This window comes from Pongo abelii, chromosome 16 (genome assembly GCF_028885655.2).
Source record: "Pongo abelii isolate AG06213 chromosome 16, NHGRI_mPonAbe1-v2.0_pri, whole genome shotgun sequence".
NCBI classification, from domain to species: Eukaryota; Metazoa; Chordata; class Mammalia; order Primates; family Hominidae; genus Pongo; species Pongo abelii.
Window position 1 is genome coordinate 23055016 of NC_072001.2, and position 17172 is coordinate 23072187.

Genomic DNA, 17172 nt, shown 5'->3' on the forward strand with positions numbered 1-17172 from the left:
AAGGACAAAAAAGAAAAATATGTCTGGTCTTAACAACAATGCAGTAAGCCAAAAAAGAAAAATAAAATGTATAAAGATTGGGGGAAAAAAAACAGCCCTCATTACCATTCGTCCAGTAGTAATTTTATTCCCTAGTTCTTCATTGTGATCCTTCCTTTTTTGTTGGGTGGGGGCGGGGTGGATTTAAGTATCAAGTAGTTAAAATGTTCTCTCAACCTGCATCTTGAATAATGAGAAGTGTTCTTCTCTTTGTTTTTGCATGTTTGAGAATCCCTACTAAATTTATTAGCTCCATAATACATTTTTGTTCCCAGAGTAATTCATAGCTTTTCATCTCTCTTTTTAAAAAAATCATGTTGGGTGGTGTGTGCATTTCATTAAATTTGTGTCCTTATTGAATTACTCTATAGTGCAAGCATTTTTAGAAGATTTCTTGTATTCGTTAGATCTTAGCTTTCCCAGAATGTGTTCTTCCTTTGATGTTTTTCATGCCATGTTCTTTCTGTCCTGTACTGGTGTTATTTCTGTGCATAATGATAATGACAGGATGCTTTTTAAAAAATATTATTGATCCTAACATGGCTGGATTTAGCCAGAACTCTAATTGGCTGTGATTAGTACAGATGGGTTCTTGTAGACACTCCTCCAAAAATATTTGTGACATTTGTCTTCTCTTGTAAGCTGCATTTAATGCATTTGATGCTGCATTCTCTGTTCCTTTTTAATAGCAGTGGCCTTGGGGTGGGGGGGGTGGGAGAACCTGTCTAAGAAAACCTTTAGCTCTTTGTTGTAGGCCTGAAGACTGTTCTTTCCCCTCTCAACTTTGAATAAATACTCCTGGGGTCTCATTCTCCCAACTCTACACGTTACCTCAAAAATTGGGAGGCCCCCGGCAGCCCCTCCCAGTGTCTGCAGGAGAGTAGTGTATAAGGGCTTCTGCTCTTGATGGTGTATTTCCTTGATTTTTCCTCTCAAGCTGCCTACTCTACCTGTATCTCCCCATCTTTTAACAATGCCTATTAAATGATGGCCCATCAGCATTGTTACTGTCATTCCTAAACTGATTTTCAAAGGATTCTTTTCTTTTTTCTATCAGAGATAAATCATTTAGGAAGAGATCATTTGAACATTCTTGTTTATAAGCCGAAGAAGGGTTTCCAAAGATGAATAGTTTGAAGATTGACAAAAATGGGGATGATTTGTGAGAGTGAATGCCTGGAGAGTATCAGAGAACACCCAGAATGTACAATAAGAGGATACATGGAAGGGCAACTTTTCCTTTGAGACAGGAAGGGAAGGACATATGGATGAAATGAGTGAATTTATACAAGTTGGATTTCCTCTCGATGGCTTCTTCTTCAGGTAACCACAAAGTCTGAGCACTGTCAAAAATAATTCTTGGGCCAGGCATCGACTCTTAGTGGATTGCCTGAGCTGAGGAGTTCGAGACCAGCCTGGGCAACATGGTGAAACCCCATCTCTGGTAAAAATACAAAAAAAATTAGCCAGGCATGGTGGCCTGTGCCTGTAATCTCAGCTACTTGGGAGGCTGAAGCACAAGAACCACTTGAACCTGGGTGGTGGAGGCTGCAGTGAGCTGAGATCCTGCCACTGCACTCCAGCCTGGGTGACAGAGCAAGACTGTCTCCAAAAAAAAAGGGGGCATGGTGGCCAGTGCCTGTAATCCCAGCACTTTGGGAGGTCGAGGTGGGTGGATCACCTGAGGTTGGGAGTTCAAGACCATACTGGCCAACATGTTGAAAAGTTGTCTTTACTAAAAATACAAAAAATTAGCTGGGTGTGGTGGCGGGCATCTGTAATCCCAGCTACTCAGGAGGCTAAGGCAGGAGAATCGCTTGAACCCAGGAGGCAGAGGTTGCAGTGAATCGAGATTGCACCACTGTACTCCAGCCTGGGCAACAAGAGCAAAACTCCATCTCAAAACAAAAACAAAAACAAATATAAAAACAAAACAAAACAAAAAACTTTCTGTACATCTCCTCAACCTTTCCTGTGACTATCAGCTTTACACATTATGTCAGGAACACTTTCTGGATAGCTAATAGAGGGTGAATATGCTTATATTTTAGGAGCCAGTGACATTCAAGAATGTTGTCGTAGACTTTACTGAGGAGGAGTGGAGACAACTGAGCCCTCTGCAGAGGAATCTGTACAGAGAAGTGATACTGGAGAACTGTAGGAATCTAATCCATGTGGGTAAGAGCCGTTTTCTTTTGTAACTGAAAATCTTCCTATTTGAGGGTCTTTGCTTTTTCAGTTATTAACAGCCATGAGTCTTCATAGCATTTTATTCTGCTGGGCTTCTATAGTCCCCCAAACCAAAGGTTTTACAATCTAGTTGGCCCTCAAGACACAAGATGTTCCCAATACATTTTCCCCAGGTAAACTGTCTTTATTTTTAAAGAGTTGATTTTAGGAGCTTTCTGTGCTACTCCTCCCTTAAACCTCACAGTAGCCGTTATTCAGTGAGTCAAACACTAAGGGGTTAGGGCCAAATTTTCAGATATTTGTCTCTTTCTTTCCCCATGGTTGGGCTGTCATCCTTTCAAAGCCAGTGTTATCTCCCAGCTGGAGCTAGAAGAGGAGTTGTGGATGATGGACCGGGCACCCCAACTTGTCCAGCTGAGAAATAGAAGCATGAAGTTCTTGGAATTGGTCAATGAAGAAGGCATTTCTTACAATGTTGTCTGAGGAATTCATCTCATAGTCATATCTGTTTTCACTTATTCTTCATCTTTCTATCCTATTAGTTTCTCCTTCATATTTCTCAGAGGAAGATGTGTGCTTCCTTAACTAAGTTCATATTTCCTTTGTTTGCAAACTTCCTTCTCTTCTTTTCTCATCCATCTCTTCCCACTCGTCTCTTTTCTGTGGCATTGCAGGCATGATGACTCCTTCTCAGTCCTGCATTCTCAGCTTTGTCTTTCACAGCCTCCTTTCCTTAGTCATTTAGCTTTTCATGGCTCTTTCACCTAATAAATAGAAATACACATATTGTACATTGTCAGATCTCACTGCTTCAGAGCAAGATTTGATTAAAACTTCCTAAAAAGGGGTTTAGCCACATGTATCAAGAGTTTTAGTAATACCCTTTTAGTCATTCTTCTGACAGGACCCCTGTCTAGTAGATATCATAGAGGTCAACAATGAGTCATGAATAGTTCTATTCCCTTGGCATTGTAAGTAATTGATTTCAATATCATGGCATTGTTTCTGCAAATTATGGAATACATAAACATTGAAAAATTATTATGTTATTAGAAACATGATATGCACAGAAATTGTCAATGATGCGGATAGTACATTATGTAAAGAAAGTAATCTATGAAATTTTAACTACACTTAAATTTAGCAATAGAGGGAAATACTTAAATCAAATAACACTTATAACACATTGACTCTCCTCCCACCTTTAAATGCAGTTATTATGATATGCTATTAAGTGTAACTTTTCTCCTTATTTTGTACCCAGGCATTTCCTAAGACTTGCTATTTCTGTCCCTCCTTCCTATTCAGTGTAATGACATCCCTGTATATTTTGGTTCTTTCGCCCCCATTTGTTCAACAAACATTTATTGGGCACCATGCAGGAAAGGATCTAAAGGGAGCACTCCAAGATATTGAGGGTAGGGATTGCTGGTGTTGAAGCTGCAAGTGATTTTTCTTTCCTTCTTTATTCTCTTTCATTTCTTCTAAACTTTCCACCATGGACATATTTTCCTTTAAAAATCTAACAAACAGAAAGAAACACTCTGTATGATATATACTGTTACCATGTGCATTTTCCATAATTCCTTCCTGATTACATTTCTTCTTGCTTCTCAACCATTATTTTGGTTTCTAAAGACTGTCCTTCTACTGAAATTACGTATTCAGAGGCAATCATTAGATTTCTTCTAAAAATAGGCTAGCCTTTTTCCAGTTTTCTTCATCTTCAGTCTGTCTGACTTACTTTGCCATTTTGATTTTTGACTTTAGGTGTAATAAAAATGTATTGTGGAAATTTTAGAAAATACAAATAAGCAAAAAATAAAATTTGAAATCAGTGATCTCATGTCTTGGAGACAGATAGCTCATGGATATATGCTATGTTGTATTTATTATCTAATATCTAGAATAATCATTAGTCATCATATAAAATAACTGATCGACATTTAATTTTATGGTTTTACCATTACTGATTAAATTAGGTACCTGGGATTGAACATTTAGGTTATTGCCAATTTCTTCCTTTTATAAATGATACAGATTTAAACATCCTTATAACTGTCTTGCACATTTCTTCCATCAGAGCTTAGTATAAAATTCTTAGAAAATGAGCTTTTTGCAGCAAAGGTTATGAATAATAATCACTTAAAGTTTTTGTTAACAGGTTGTTGATTTTTTTCAGAAGGGCAGTACTAGTTTGTTCACCTATCCCTCAGTCATACCTGCATGTGACTGAACACATTGCAGTTCATGGTTTTTCATTACATTTTTATTACTGCTGAATTTTTACATTTTTCAATGTAGTTACTCACCCTTTACTTTTTATATTTTATAAATTGTCTGATCTTCTCATTAGCCCATTTTTCTTATTAATGTGAAAATATGTTTTCAGGATACAGATCTGCACTGTGCAGTACTAAAGCATTTGGCTCTTGAGGCAACTGAAACGTGGCTAGTTCTCATTGGGCTATGTTATGAGTATAAAATATACCCCAGATTTTGTAGACTTAGTAAGAAAAGAAAGACTGTAAACTATCTCAATACTTGTTATGCTGAACCCGTTTAAATGATAATATTTTGGATATATTGGGTTGAATAAAATATGTTCTTAAATTAATTTTACCTGTATTTTCTTACCTTTTTTAATGTGGCTACTGGAAAACTGAAAAATAAATGTGTGCATCACAGCACTTGTGGCTCTCGTTATATTTCTGTTGAAAAGCACTGATACAAATAGTCAATTCCTGTATATTTTGACTACTTTTGCCTTTTAGCTTTTTTGAATTCATTATTATTACAAAAATAAAACACACTTGATTAAAACATTCAAACTATACAGAAATTTTAAAAAATACAAATCTGCTATAAAAAATCCTTCATCCCTCTGCAGTTCCAGTGATAGCCAGTGTTAAGCCATTGAGTATAGAATCTGGGATATGTTTTGCTTATTGTAAGGTTTATGCATGAAGCCACATTATCCCTAATTTGCAACCCTCAGCCTGCAGTTACCAGAGGACTAAAAACCCAACCCTATCTTCTGAATTATTCCTTCCCTCCACCTAAGTTGTATAGGCCACTTAGCCTCATGAGGATTTCTAAGTTTTGAAAAGTAATGGCCTTGTTTGTTTTTTTTTTAGAAGAAAGTTATTTTATTAGAATAAACCATTTTTTTCTAATACAGTAGTGAAACACTACTTATTTGTGCTAATGATACCAAGTTGAGTCTTCTACTCATCTGAGGCTTTGCTGATGCTAAGCACTGTCGTGTGCTGTTAAAAATGAAGGTTCTGTCTTACCAAGAATTTGTCCTAGGCTCTAGCTAACTGCTAACGCAGTTGAAGTGGTATTGTATTGGTGGTGACTACATCTTGTGCATTGGTTGGTATATTTAGTTTCTTTATTCCACAGGGATCTGTTGTTCAATGTGGTTGATTTAAATTCCAAGCTTTAATTTTGTAATTTAAACAACGCACATGCACGTGTGTGCTTGTAAAGACAGAAGTCTGCTATTGGTCAGAATCATATAGACTGTGTCACAGATAAGGAAGCACCTGCTATTGGTTGCTTCATTACTATGGAGAAGACCTTGCCAAGTAAGTGAAACAGGTAACGGATGGGTTTAAGGTGCACAGTTGCCACTATTGCATGGGAGAAATCCCAGGTTCTATGTGGACCATGGGAATTTGGATTGAGCTGATAATGGTCAGTCTAGGAAAAGTTCCCCTAATATTCTTCAGACTTTTCTTATTGCTTCCTTCACAATTTGTCTCAATTATTGGTTGAATCAATTTTTTTCTTCCTGATTTGAGATCCCATCTTTATCAACTGCTGTATTTCCATTAATTCATTCAAGAAATGTATAGAGGGTCTTGCATCTGGAGACACAACAGTGAAGAAGACCTAAAAAAGTGCTTTCTTTCAAAGAGCTTACATTTGATCTGGGATAAAGGGGTGCAAAAATATGGAAGAGACAAACAATAAATAGAACATTAGGTATTGATGACTTCTTTGGTGAAACCAAAATGGTATATTGTGAGAAAGTGACTACAGTGAGTGACTACTTAAGACTGGGTGGTAAGGGGGGCTTTTTCAGATGGTATCATTTAACGTGAAGCATGAATGACAGAAAGGACCTGGCCTTTCAAAAACCTGGTATAAGAGTATTTCAGATGCTAAGGCAAGAGTAAGCTTTGCGAGGGTGGTACTAGAGTGCTAAGAAGTGAGATCCAAGAGATAGAGAGGGTTTGGGTCTCATAGAGCTATGGGAACCAAGGTGAGGATTTGGAGATAGGAGGGAGACATCTGGATTCTGGGGAGGCAAGAAGATCCTCAGGAGACCTTTTGGGATAGTCTGAGTGAAAGATGATGAGGGCCTGAGCAAGAGTGGTAGAAGTGAAGACAGAGATAAACAGATTTAAGATACAACAGGGCAGGGTTTCATAAAGTTGACAGGAATCTTCAATTATTAAATGTAGGAAGTAAGCTAAGAAAGGGATGTAATACTTCTAAGGTTTTGGTTTGAGTAAGTGTGGGGATAGGAGTGAAATTGACAGAAATGGGGAAGAACATAAGAACATGTTTTGGGAGCTGCAAATCAGGAATTCTGTTTTGCACATGTTAGGTGTGAGATGTTCATTGTACATCGATATGAGTGTATCAGATAAACAGTTGGGTAAAAGGCCAGAGTTCAGGAAAGGAGCAGACATGGAGATGAATTTGGAAGTCCTTGTGATATAGATGGTAATTACAGCCACAGTACTGGATGCTAAATGAAATAAAGACATAAGAGGGATTCCAGGACAGACCTGTGGGTCAGCCCATTTGCCTGGGCCTTCTGTTATTCTGTGTTACCTATAATCACTAGCTAAATTTCTTGACATTATTTCTTTTGGATCTTTATGCATATATTTACCTTTCACCTGATTAAGAAACCTGCAGAAGCTTCGCATGGCACCTACAGGAGGTGAAAACACCTCCTGTAATTTCAGGGCTCTTTGTAAACTGGGCTTCCATAATCTAGCCCTGTTCCATCTCAGTCAATCATCCTGACATCCTCTGTGGATACACTTTCTTGTGTTTGAGCCTGTTATGTGTCTTTCATCTTTTCTCTTGTCTTAGAGATGCATTTAGATTCCATTTTCCTCATGAAACATTTCACTTCTTCAGTCCAAACAGACTGCTCACATCTCTAAACTATTACTGTAGTTACTGTCTTACATTGAAATACTTACTATTTTTTATTTTCACAGATTATAATAAACATGCTTTCTTTTCAATCCTAAAGAAAAGTTATTTGAATCAAATATACACATGGCTTACAATCATACATAGAAAAGCTCAATATCACTGATCATTAGAGAAATGCAAATCAAAATAACAAGGAAAAACTCTATATCTAAATGGCCTAAGCATCCTTTTAAAAGGCAGAAATGGTTGGAATAGGTTAAAAACAACAAAACTACATGCTGCCTTTAAAAAATGAACTTTAAACATAAATTCACAAATAGTATAGACAAACATGTTTGAAAAAGATATGGCACACTCATCTAAAAAGAAAGCTGGAGCGGCTATATTAATAACAGGCAAAGTCGATTTCAGAACAAAGAATATTGGTAGAGGTAAAGAAAGAAAAATGATAGAATCATCTCAACCGATGCAGAAAGGCATTTGACAAAATGTAACATCAATTCCTGCAAACAGTATTAGAAAGCACCTTCCTGAATGTAATCAAGGACATACACAAATACAAGCTACAGTTAACAGCAGCTGACATTATTCTTAATAGTCAAAGAATGAATGCATTACCCCTATGTTTAAAAAAAAGACGGATGCCTCTGTTCTATTCAATAGCATTGGAGTTTCTAGCCAATGCAATAAGGAAAGCAGAAGAAATAAAACATATGGAGAATGGCAGGAAGAAGTAAAACTATCTTTGTTTGCATATTATGTGATTGTCTACATAGAAAATCCCATGGAATTTACCAACAGGCTGCCTGGCTTAGTGTTAAAGGCGTGCCCAACACATAGCCAAGAGGCCTTTGGCAAAAACTGGGAGACTTTGCTTCCCAGTGTTTAGGGAAATCTCTCCAATAGTTCCTGACTGCTAAGCGAACTGATCCAGGACTTCATTACAACAAAAAATACAGACTTTACAGATTTAGTTCAGAAATATGACTAAAACGATACTAAATAATCACAATAACAAAACCTGGGGCAGGTGGGCAAATCTGATTTCCAGAGTTGCCATGTAATTTAAAGTGTCCAGTTTCCAACAAAAATATGTTAAGAAACATGCAAGTAAATAAGAATATATGGCCCAAAGGGGTAAAAGCAGTCAGTAGAGAACTGTTGTTGAGGAAATCCAGATGTTGGACTGACTAGACAAAGACTAAGTTGGCTATTTTAAATCAGTGACTTCAAAGAGCTAAAGGAAACCATGTCAGAAGAACTGTAGGAAAGTATGAGGGCAGTGTCTCACAAAATAGTAAATATTGGATCAGGAAAAAGAATTAATCAGTACTAGGCCTAATACCTGGGTGATGAAATAATCTGTACAACAAACCCCCATGACATAAGTTTACCTATGTAACAAACCCACACATTTACCCTTGAACTTAAAGTTTAAAAAAAAAGAAATAGAAAATATTTTTTTTAAAGAACCAAATAGAAAATCTGGAGTGGACAAGCACAATAACTAAAATGAGAAATTTACTAGACGGGCTAAATAGCAGAGTTGAACAGTCAGAAAAAGAATTAGGGAACTTCAAGTTAGGTCAAGTGAGATTATATAATTAGAGTAACAGAAAGAAAAAGATAATGATTGAAAACTTCCAAAATTTGATTTTTTAAAAACACCAAAAGCTCAACAAATTCCAGAAACGATAAACTCAGAGATACCTCATGATAAAAAATTTGATAGACCCAACATCATACAAAGTATGTTCCCCAACCACAATGGAATAAAATTAGGAAACTGACAGAAGAAAAGTAGAGAAATTCACAAATATGTAGAAATTAACCAACACACTATTCAAAGGACAGTAGGTCAAAAAGGAAATAACAAAGGAAATTAGAAAATACCTATAGATGAAGAAAAAGAAAACACAACAAAACCTATGGGATGCAGCTAAAGCAAGTGCTTAGTGTGAAACACACAGCTGTAAGCACCTATATGAGGAATAAATCACCAACATTTTACTACAAGGAAGTAAAAAAGAAAGGCCAACTGAACTCAAAGCAAAAACATGGAAGGAAATAGTAAAGATTAAAATAGAAGTAAATACATTGGAGAATGGGAAAATGTAGAGAAAATCAACAAAATAATACTTTGTAAAGATTAGGAGAATTGACAAACTTATAGTTGAGACTCACGAAGAAAAGTAGAGAGAGCAAAAAAAAGAGAGAGAAGGAAGGGGAGACAGAGCTGGAGAGAGAGAGACAAAATATTTAATTACTACAACTGAGAATAAAAGGACATTATTGCTGACCTCAGATAAATAAAAGGGTTACGAGGAAATAAAATTAACAATGGTATTACAACAAATTAGATAACATAGATGAAATGGAAAAATTGCTAGAAGCACAAACTACCAAAGCTGACTAAAGAAGTAATAGAAATTTGATCCATAAATCTATTTTGAAAAAGTTTGGCCGCTTTTTTGAAAAAAAAGAAATATGATCTAATCATTCCATTCTTAAGGATTTAGCCAAGAACAATATATGTTCATACAAAGATTCATATATTAATATTCATTGCAACTTTATTTTAATAGCCAGAAAGTGGAAACAACCCAAATTTCTATCAGCAATTGAATGGATGTGTTATATTCATACTTACTACTAAGCAATAAAAAAGGAATGAATCATTGATCAATGCTACAGTATAGATGAATCTGAAAATAATTAAGCTGATGATAGAAGACAGAAAAAAGTACACATAATGCATGATTTCACTTACATACATTTTAAAGAATGCAAAATTTCACAGAAAGCACATGAGCGATTATCCGGAGCTAAAGAGTGGGACAGGGATGAGTGGAAAGAAGGAATTACAAAGAAGCACAAGGAAAGTTTTTGGGGTGATTGAAATGTTTGTATTGTCCTGATAGTTTCACAGTTATATACATAGGCCAACCAATCTATCAAACTGTGCACTTTAATTATGTTCACTTCATTGTATTTCTCTTGTGCTTCAATAAAGCTGTTTAAAAATGACATATGCATAATTTAATCAGTAGCTATAGAAATGCTCTTTTCTGTTGTTGTTGTTGTTTTTGTTCTTTTTTTTGGTAGAGACGGGGTTTTTCCATGTTGATCAGGCTGGTCTCAAACTCCCGACCTCAGGTGATCCGCCCTCCTTGGCCTCCCGGGGTGCTAGGATTGCAGGCCTGAGCCACTGCGCAGGGCCCAGTTTATTAATCAGAAAGGAACAGATCGGCCTGGCTTGGTGGCTCACGCTTGTGATCCCAGGACTTTGGACGGCCGAGTGCGGTGGATCACTGGAGCCTAGGAGTTCCAGGCCGGCCTGGGCAACATGGTGAAACCCGGTCTCTCTTTTTTTTAATTTATTTATTTATTTATTTATTTATTTATTTATTTATTTATTTATTTATTTTGAGGCGGAATTTCGCTCTTGTTGCCTAGGCTGGAATGCAGTGGCGCGGTCTCGGCTCCCTGCTGCCTCCGCCTCCCGGGTTTGGGTGGTTCTCCTGCCTCAGCCTCCCGAGTGGCTGGAATTGCAGGTGTGAACCCCCATGCCCGGCTTTTTTTTTTTTTTTTCGTAGAGACGGAGTTTCTGCATGTTGGTCAGGCTGGCCTGGAGCTCCCGAACTCGGGTGATCTGCCTGCCTTGGCCTCCCGGGGTGCTGGGTTTGCAGGTGTGAGCCACTGCGCCCGGCCCAATTTATTAAGCAGAAAGGAATTGATCGGCCTGGCGTGGCCCTAGACTTCGGACGGCGGAGTGCGGCCGATCGCTTGAGCGTAGGAGTTCCAGACCAGCCTGGGCAACATGGAGAAACCCGGTCTCTCTTTTTATTGTATTTATTTATTTTATTCGAGGCGGAATGTCCCTCTTGTTGCCCAGGCTGGAGTGCAGTGCTGCGGTCTCGGCTCGCCGTGGCCTCCGCCTCCGGGTTTGGGTGGTTCTCCTGCCTCAGCCTCCCGAGTGACAGGGATTGCAGGCGTGAGCCACCATGCCCGGCTTTTTTTTTTTTTTTTTTTTCCTTCTTTGGTAGAAAAGGGGTTTCTCCATGTTGGCGAGGCTGGTCTCAAACTCCGGACCTCGGGTGATCCACCCACCTCGGCCTCCCGCGGTGCTGGGATTGCAGGTGTGAGCCACCGCGCCCAGCTCAATTTATGAACCAGAAGGGAATAGATCGGCCTGGCGTGTGGCTCACGCTTGTAGTCCCAGGACTTTGGACGGCCGAGTGCAGATGATCGGTTGAGCCTATGAGATCCAGACTGGCCTGGGCAACATGGTGAAACCTGGTCCCTTTTTTTTGTCTTTTTGAGTGGAGTTTTGCTCTTGTTGCCCAGGGTGGAGGGCAGTGGCACGGTCTAGGCTCGTCGTGGCCTCCGCCTCCTGGGTTTGGGTGGTTCTCCTGCCTCAGCCTCCTGAGTGGCTGAGATTAGAGGCAGGAGCCACCATGCCCGGTTTTTTTTTGTTTTTGTTTTTTTTGTTTTTTTTTTGGTAGAGACAGGATTTCTGCATGTTGGTTAGACTGGCCTGGCGCTCCCCACGTCTGGAGATCTGCCCTCGTTGGCCTCCCGGTGTGTTGGGATTGCAGGTGTGAGCCACTGCGCCCGGCCCAATTTACTAAGCAGAAAGGAATAGGTCGGCCTGGCATGGCTCCAGACCTCGGACGGCTGAGCGCGGCCGATCGCTTGAGCCTAGGAGTTCCAGACCGGCCTGTGCAACAAGGAGAAACTGGTCTCTCTTTTTATTTTCTTTATTTATTTTATTTGAGGCAGAATTTCGCTCTTGTTTCCCAGGCTGGAGTGCAGTGGCGCAGTCTCGGCTTGCCGTGTCCTCCGCCTCCCTGGTTTGGGTGGTTCTCCCGCCTCAGCCTCTCGAGTGACTGGGATTACAGGCGTCAGCCACCATGCCCGGCTTTTTTTGTTTGTTTGTTTTTTGGGTACACACGGGTTTTCTCCATGTTGGTGAGGCTGGTCTCAATCTCCGGACCTCGGGTGATCCACCCGCCTCAGCCTCCCGGGGAGCTGGGATTGCAGCTGTGAGCCACTGCGCGGGGCCCAGTTTATTAACCAGAAGGGAATAGATCGGCCTGGCGTGGTGGCTCATGCTTGTAGACCCAGGACTTTGGACGGCCTGTGCAGATGATCGGTTGAGCCTATGATTACCAGACTGGCCTGGGCAACATGGTGAAATCTGGTCCTTTTGTTTGTTTGTTTTTGAGTGGAGTTATGCTCTTGTTGCCCAGGGTGGAATGCAGTGGCGTGGTCTCAGCTGGCCGTGGCCTCTGTCTCCCGGGTTTGGGTGGTTCTCCTGCCTCAGCCTCCCCAGTGGCTGCGATTATAGGCAGGAGCCACCATGCCCGGCTTTTTTTTTTTTTTTTGGTAGAGACGGGGTTTCTGCATGTTGGTCAGGCTGGCCTGTAGCTCCAGACCTCGGGTGATCCGCCTGCCGTGTCCTCCTGGGGTGCTGGGATTGCAGGTGTGAGCCACAGCGCCCGGCTCAATTTCTTAATCAGAAGGGAATAGATCGGCCTGGGTGGTGGCTCAGGCTTGTAGTCCCAGGACTTTTGACGGCCGAGTGCAGATGATCGCTTGAGCCTATGAGTACCAGACTGGCCTGGGCAACATGGTGAAACCTGGTCCCTTTTTTTTTCTTTTTGAGTGGAGTTTTGCTCTTTTTGCCCAGGGTGGAGTGCAGTGGCACTGTCTCGGCTTGCCGTGGCCTGCGCCTCCCTGGTTTGGGTGGTTCTCCTGCCTCAGCCTCCCGAGTGACTGGGATTGCAGGCATGAGCCACCATGCCTGGCTTTTTTTTTTTTTTTTGGTAGAGACAGGGTTTCTGCATGTTGGTCAGCCTGGCCTGGAGCTCCCCACCTCGGGTGGTCTGCCCGCCTTGTCCTCCCGGGGTGCTGGGGTTGCAGGTGTGAGCCACTGCGCCCGGCCCCATTTCTTAAGCAGAAAGCAATAGATAGGCCTTGCGTGGCTCTGGACTGCGGCCGGCCGAGCATAGCCTATCACTTGAGCCTAGGAGTTCCAGACCGGCCTGGGCAACATGGTGAAACCGGTCTCTCTTTTTATTTTATTTACTTATTTTATTTGAGGCGGAATTTCGCTCTTGTTGCTCAGGGTGGAGTGCAGTGGCGGGGTCTCGGCTCGCCGTGGCCTCCGCCTCCCTGATTTGGGTGGTTCTCCTGCCTCAGCCTCCCGAGTGGCTGAGATTACAGGCAGGAGTCACCATGCCCAGCTTTTTTTTTGCTTTTTTTTTTTTTTTTTTTTTTTGGTACAGACGGGTTTTCTCCATGTTGGTGAGGCTCGTCTCAATCTCCGGATCTGGGGTGATCCACCCGCCTCGGCCTCCCGGTGTGCTGGGATTGCAGGTGTGAGCCACCGTGCCCGGCCCAATTTATTAACCAGAGAGAATAGATCAGCCTGGCATGGTGGCTCACGCTTGTAGTCCCAGGACTTTGGATGGGCGAGTGCAGATGATCGCTTGAGCCTATGAGTTGCAGACTGGCCTGGGCAACATGGTGAAACCTGGTCCCTTTTGTTTGTTTGTTTTTGAGTGGAATTTTGCTCTTGTTGCACAGGGTGGAGTGCAGTGGCACGGTCTAGGCTCACCGTGGCCTCCGACTCCCGGGTTTGGGTGGTTCTCCTGCCTCAGCCTCCCGAGTGGCTGGGATTACAGGCAGGAGCCACCATGCCCGGCTTTTTTTTTTTTTTTGGTAGAGACGGGGTTTCTGCATGTTGCTCAGGCTGGCCTGTAACTCCCGACCTCGAGTGATCCGCCCGTTTTGTCCTCTTGGGGTGCTGGGATTGTAGGTGTGAGCCACTGTGCCTGGGTCAGTTTATTAATCAGAAGGGAATAGATCGGTCTGGCTTGTTGGCTCGCGCTTGTAGTCCCAGGACTTTGGACGGCCGAGTGCAGATGATTGCTTGAGCCTGTGATTACCACACTGTCCTGGGCAACATGGTGAAATCTTGTCCCTTTTCTTTTTCTTTTTGAGTGGAGTTTTGCTCTTGTTGCCCAGGCTGGAGTGCAGTGGTGCGGTCTTGGCTCGCCGTGGCCTCTGCCTCCCGGGTTTTGGTGGTTCTCCTGCCTCAGCCTCCCGAGTGACTGGGATTGCAGGCGTGAGCCACCATGCCTGGCTTTTTTTTTTTTTTGGTAGAGACGGGGTTTCTGCATGTTGGTCAGCCTGGCCTGGAGCTCCCCACCTCGGGTGGTCTGCCTACCTTGTCCTCCCGGGATGCTGGGGTTGCAGGTGTGAGCCACTGCGCCTGGCCCAATTTCTTAAGCAGAAAGCAATACATAGGCCTGGCGTGGCTCTGGACTGCGGACGGCCGAGCATAGCCTATCACTTGAGCCTAGGAGTTCCAGACTGTCCTGGGCAACATGGTGAAACCGGTCTCTCTTTTTATTTTATTTACTTATTTTATTTGAGGCGGAATTTCACTCTTGTTGCTCAGGGTGGAGTGCAGTGGCGGGGTCTCGACTCGCCGTGGCCTCCGCCTCCCTGATTTGGGTGGTTCTTCTGCCTCAGCCTCCTGAGTGGCTGGGATTACAGGCAGGAGTCACCCTGCCCGGCTTTTTTTTTCTTTTTTTCTTTTGGTAGATACAGGGTTTCTCCATGTTGGTCGGGCTGGCCAGGAGCTCCCGTCTTCAGGTGATACGCCTGCTTGTGCCTCCCGGGGTGCTGGGATTGCAGGTGTGAGCCACTGCAGCCCTGCTCAATTTATTGATCAGAAAGGAATAAATCGGCCTGGCGTGGTGGCTCACACTTGTAGTCCCAGGATTTTGGACGGCGAAGTGCAGATGATCGCTTGAGCCTATGATTCCCAGACTGGCCTGGGCAACATGGTGAAACCTGGTCCCTTTTTTTTTTTTCTTTTTGAGTGGAGTTTTGCTGTTGTTGCGCAGGTTGGTGTGCAGTGGTGCGGTCTCTGCTCGCAGTGGCCTCCGCCTCACGGGTTTGGGTGGTTCTTCTGCCTTAGCCTCCCGAGTGGCTGGGATTACAGGCAGGTGCCACCATGCTCGCCTTTTTTTTTTTTTTTTTTGGTACAGACGGGGTTTCTGCATGTTGGTCAGGCTGGCCTGTAGGTCCAGACCTCGGGTGATCCGCCCTCCTTGGCCTCCGGGTTGCTGGGATTGCAGGTGTGACCCACTGCACCCGGCCCAATTTATTAAGCAGAAAGGAATAGATCGGCCTGGCGTGGCTCTGGACTTCAGACAGCAGAGCGTGGCCGATGGCTTGAGCCTAGGAGTTCCAGACCGGCCTGGGCAACATGGTGAAACCGGTCTGTCTTTTAATTTTATTTATTTATTTTATTTGAGGCGGAATTTTCCTCTTGTTGCCCAGGCTGGAGTGCAGTGGCGCGGTCTCGGCTAGCTGTGGCCTCCGCCTCCCTGGTTTGGGTGGTTCTCCTGCCTCAGCCTCCCGAGTGACTGGGATTGCAGGCGTGAGCCACCATGCCCGGCTTTTTTTTTTTTTTTTTTTTTGATACAGACGGGTTTTCTCTATGTTGGTGAGGCTGGTCTCAATCTCCGGACCTCAGGTGATCCACCTGCCTTGGCCTCCCGGTTTGCTGGGTTTGCAGGTGTGAGCCACTGTGCCCCGCCCAATTTATTAACCAGAAGGGAATAGATCGGCCTGGCATGGTGGCTCACGTTTGTAGTCCCAGTACATTGGATGGGCGATTGCAGATGATCGCTTGAGCCTATGAGTTGCAGACTGGCCTGGGCAACATGGTTAAACCTGGTCCCTTTTGTTTGTTGGTTATTGAGTGGAATTTTGCTCTTGTTGCCCAGGGTGGAGTGCAGTGGCACGGTCTCGGCTCACCGTGGCCTCCGCCTCCCGGGTTTGGGTGGTTCTCCTGCCTCAGCCTTCCTAGTGGCTGGGATTACAGGCAGGAGCCACCATGCCCGGTTTTTTTTTTTTTTTTTTTTTTGGTAGACACGGGGTTTCTGCATGTTGGTCAGGCTTTCCTGGAGCTCCCAACCTCACGTGATCCGCCTGCCTTGTCCTCCTGGGGTGCTGGGATTGCAGGTGTGAGCCACGGTGCCTGGCTCAATTTATTATTCAGAAGGGAATAGATCAGTCTGGCGTGGTGGCTTACGCTTGTAGTCCCAGGACGTTGGACGGCCGAGTGCAGACGATCGCTTGAGCCTTTGAGTTCCAGACTGTGCTGGGCAACATGGTGAAACCTGGTCCCTTTTTTTTGTTTGTTTTTGAGTGGAATTTTGGCTCTTGTTGCCCAGGGTGGAGTGCAGTGGCGTGGTCTCGGTTTGCTGCGGCCTCCGCCTCCCAGGTTTGGGTGGTTCTCCTGCCTCAGCCTCCCGAGTGGCTGCGATTATAGGCAGGAGCCACCATGCTTGGCTTTTTTTTTTTTTTGGTAGAGACGGGGTTTCTGCATGTTGGTCTGGCTGGCCTGTAACTCCCGACCTCAAGTGATCCACCCGCCTTGTCCTCTTGGGGTGCTGGGATTGCAGGTGTGAGCCACTGTGCCTGGCTCAATTTATTAATCAGAAGGGAATAGATCGGTCTGGCTTGTTGGCTCACGCTTGTAGTCCCAGGACTTTGGACGGCCGAGTGCAGATGATTGCTTGAGCCTGTGAGTACCACACTGTCCTGGGCAACATGGTGAAACCTTGCGCCTTTTCTTTTTCTGTTTGAGTGGAGTTTTGCTCTTGTTCCCCAGGGTGGAGTGCAATGGCACTGTCTCCCCTCGCTGTGGCCTACGCTTCCCGGGTTTGGGTG

The 17172-nt window shown here is 43.4% G+C and overlaps 1 protein-coding gene across 1 annotated transcript in view; it reads left to right on the forward strand.

The window, feature by feature from the left end:
• Positions 1–17172, forward strand: part of LOC129050015 (programmed cell death 6-interacting protein-like) — a 75506-nt gene that overhangs the window by 29756 nt on the left and 28578 nt on the right. Inside the window, 1 exon segment of the mRNA XM_054531303.2 lies at positions 2091–2217. Coding sequence (XP_054387278.1) covers positions 2091–2217 — 127 coding nt within the window.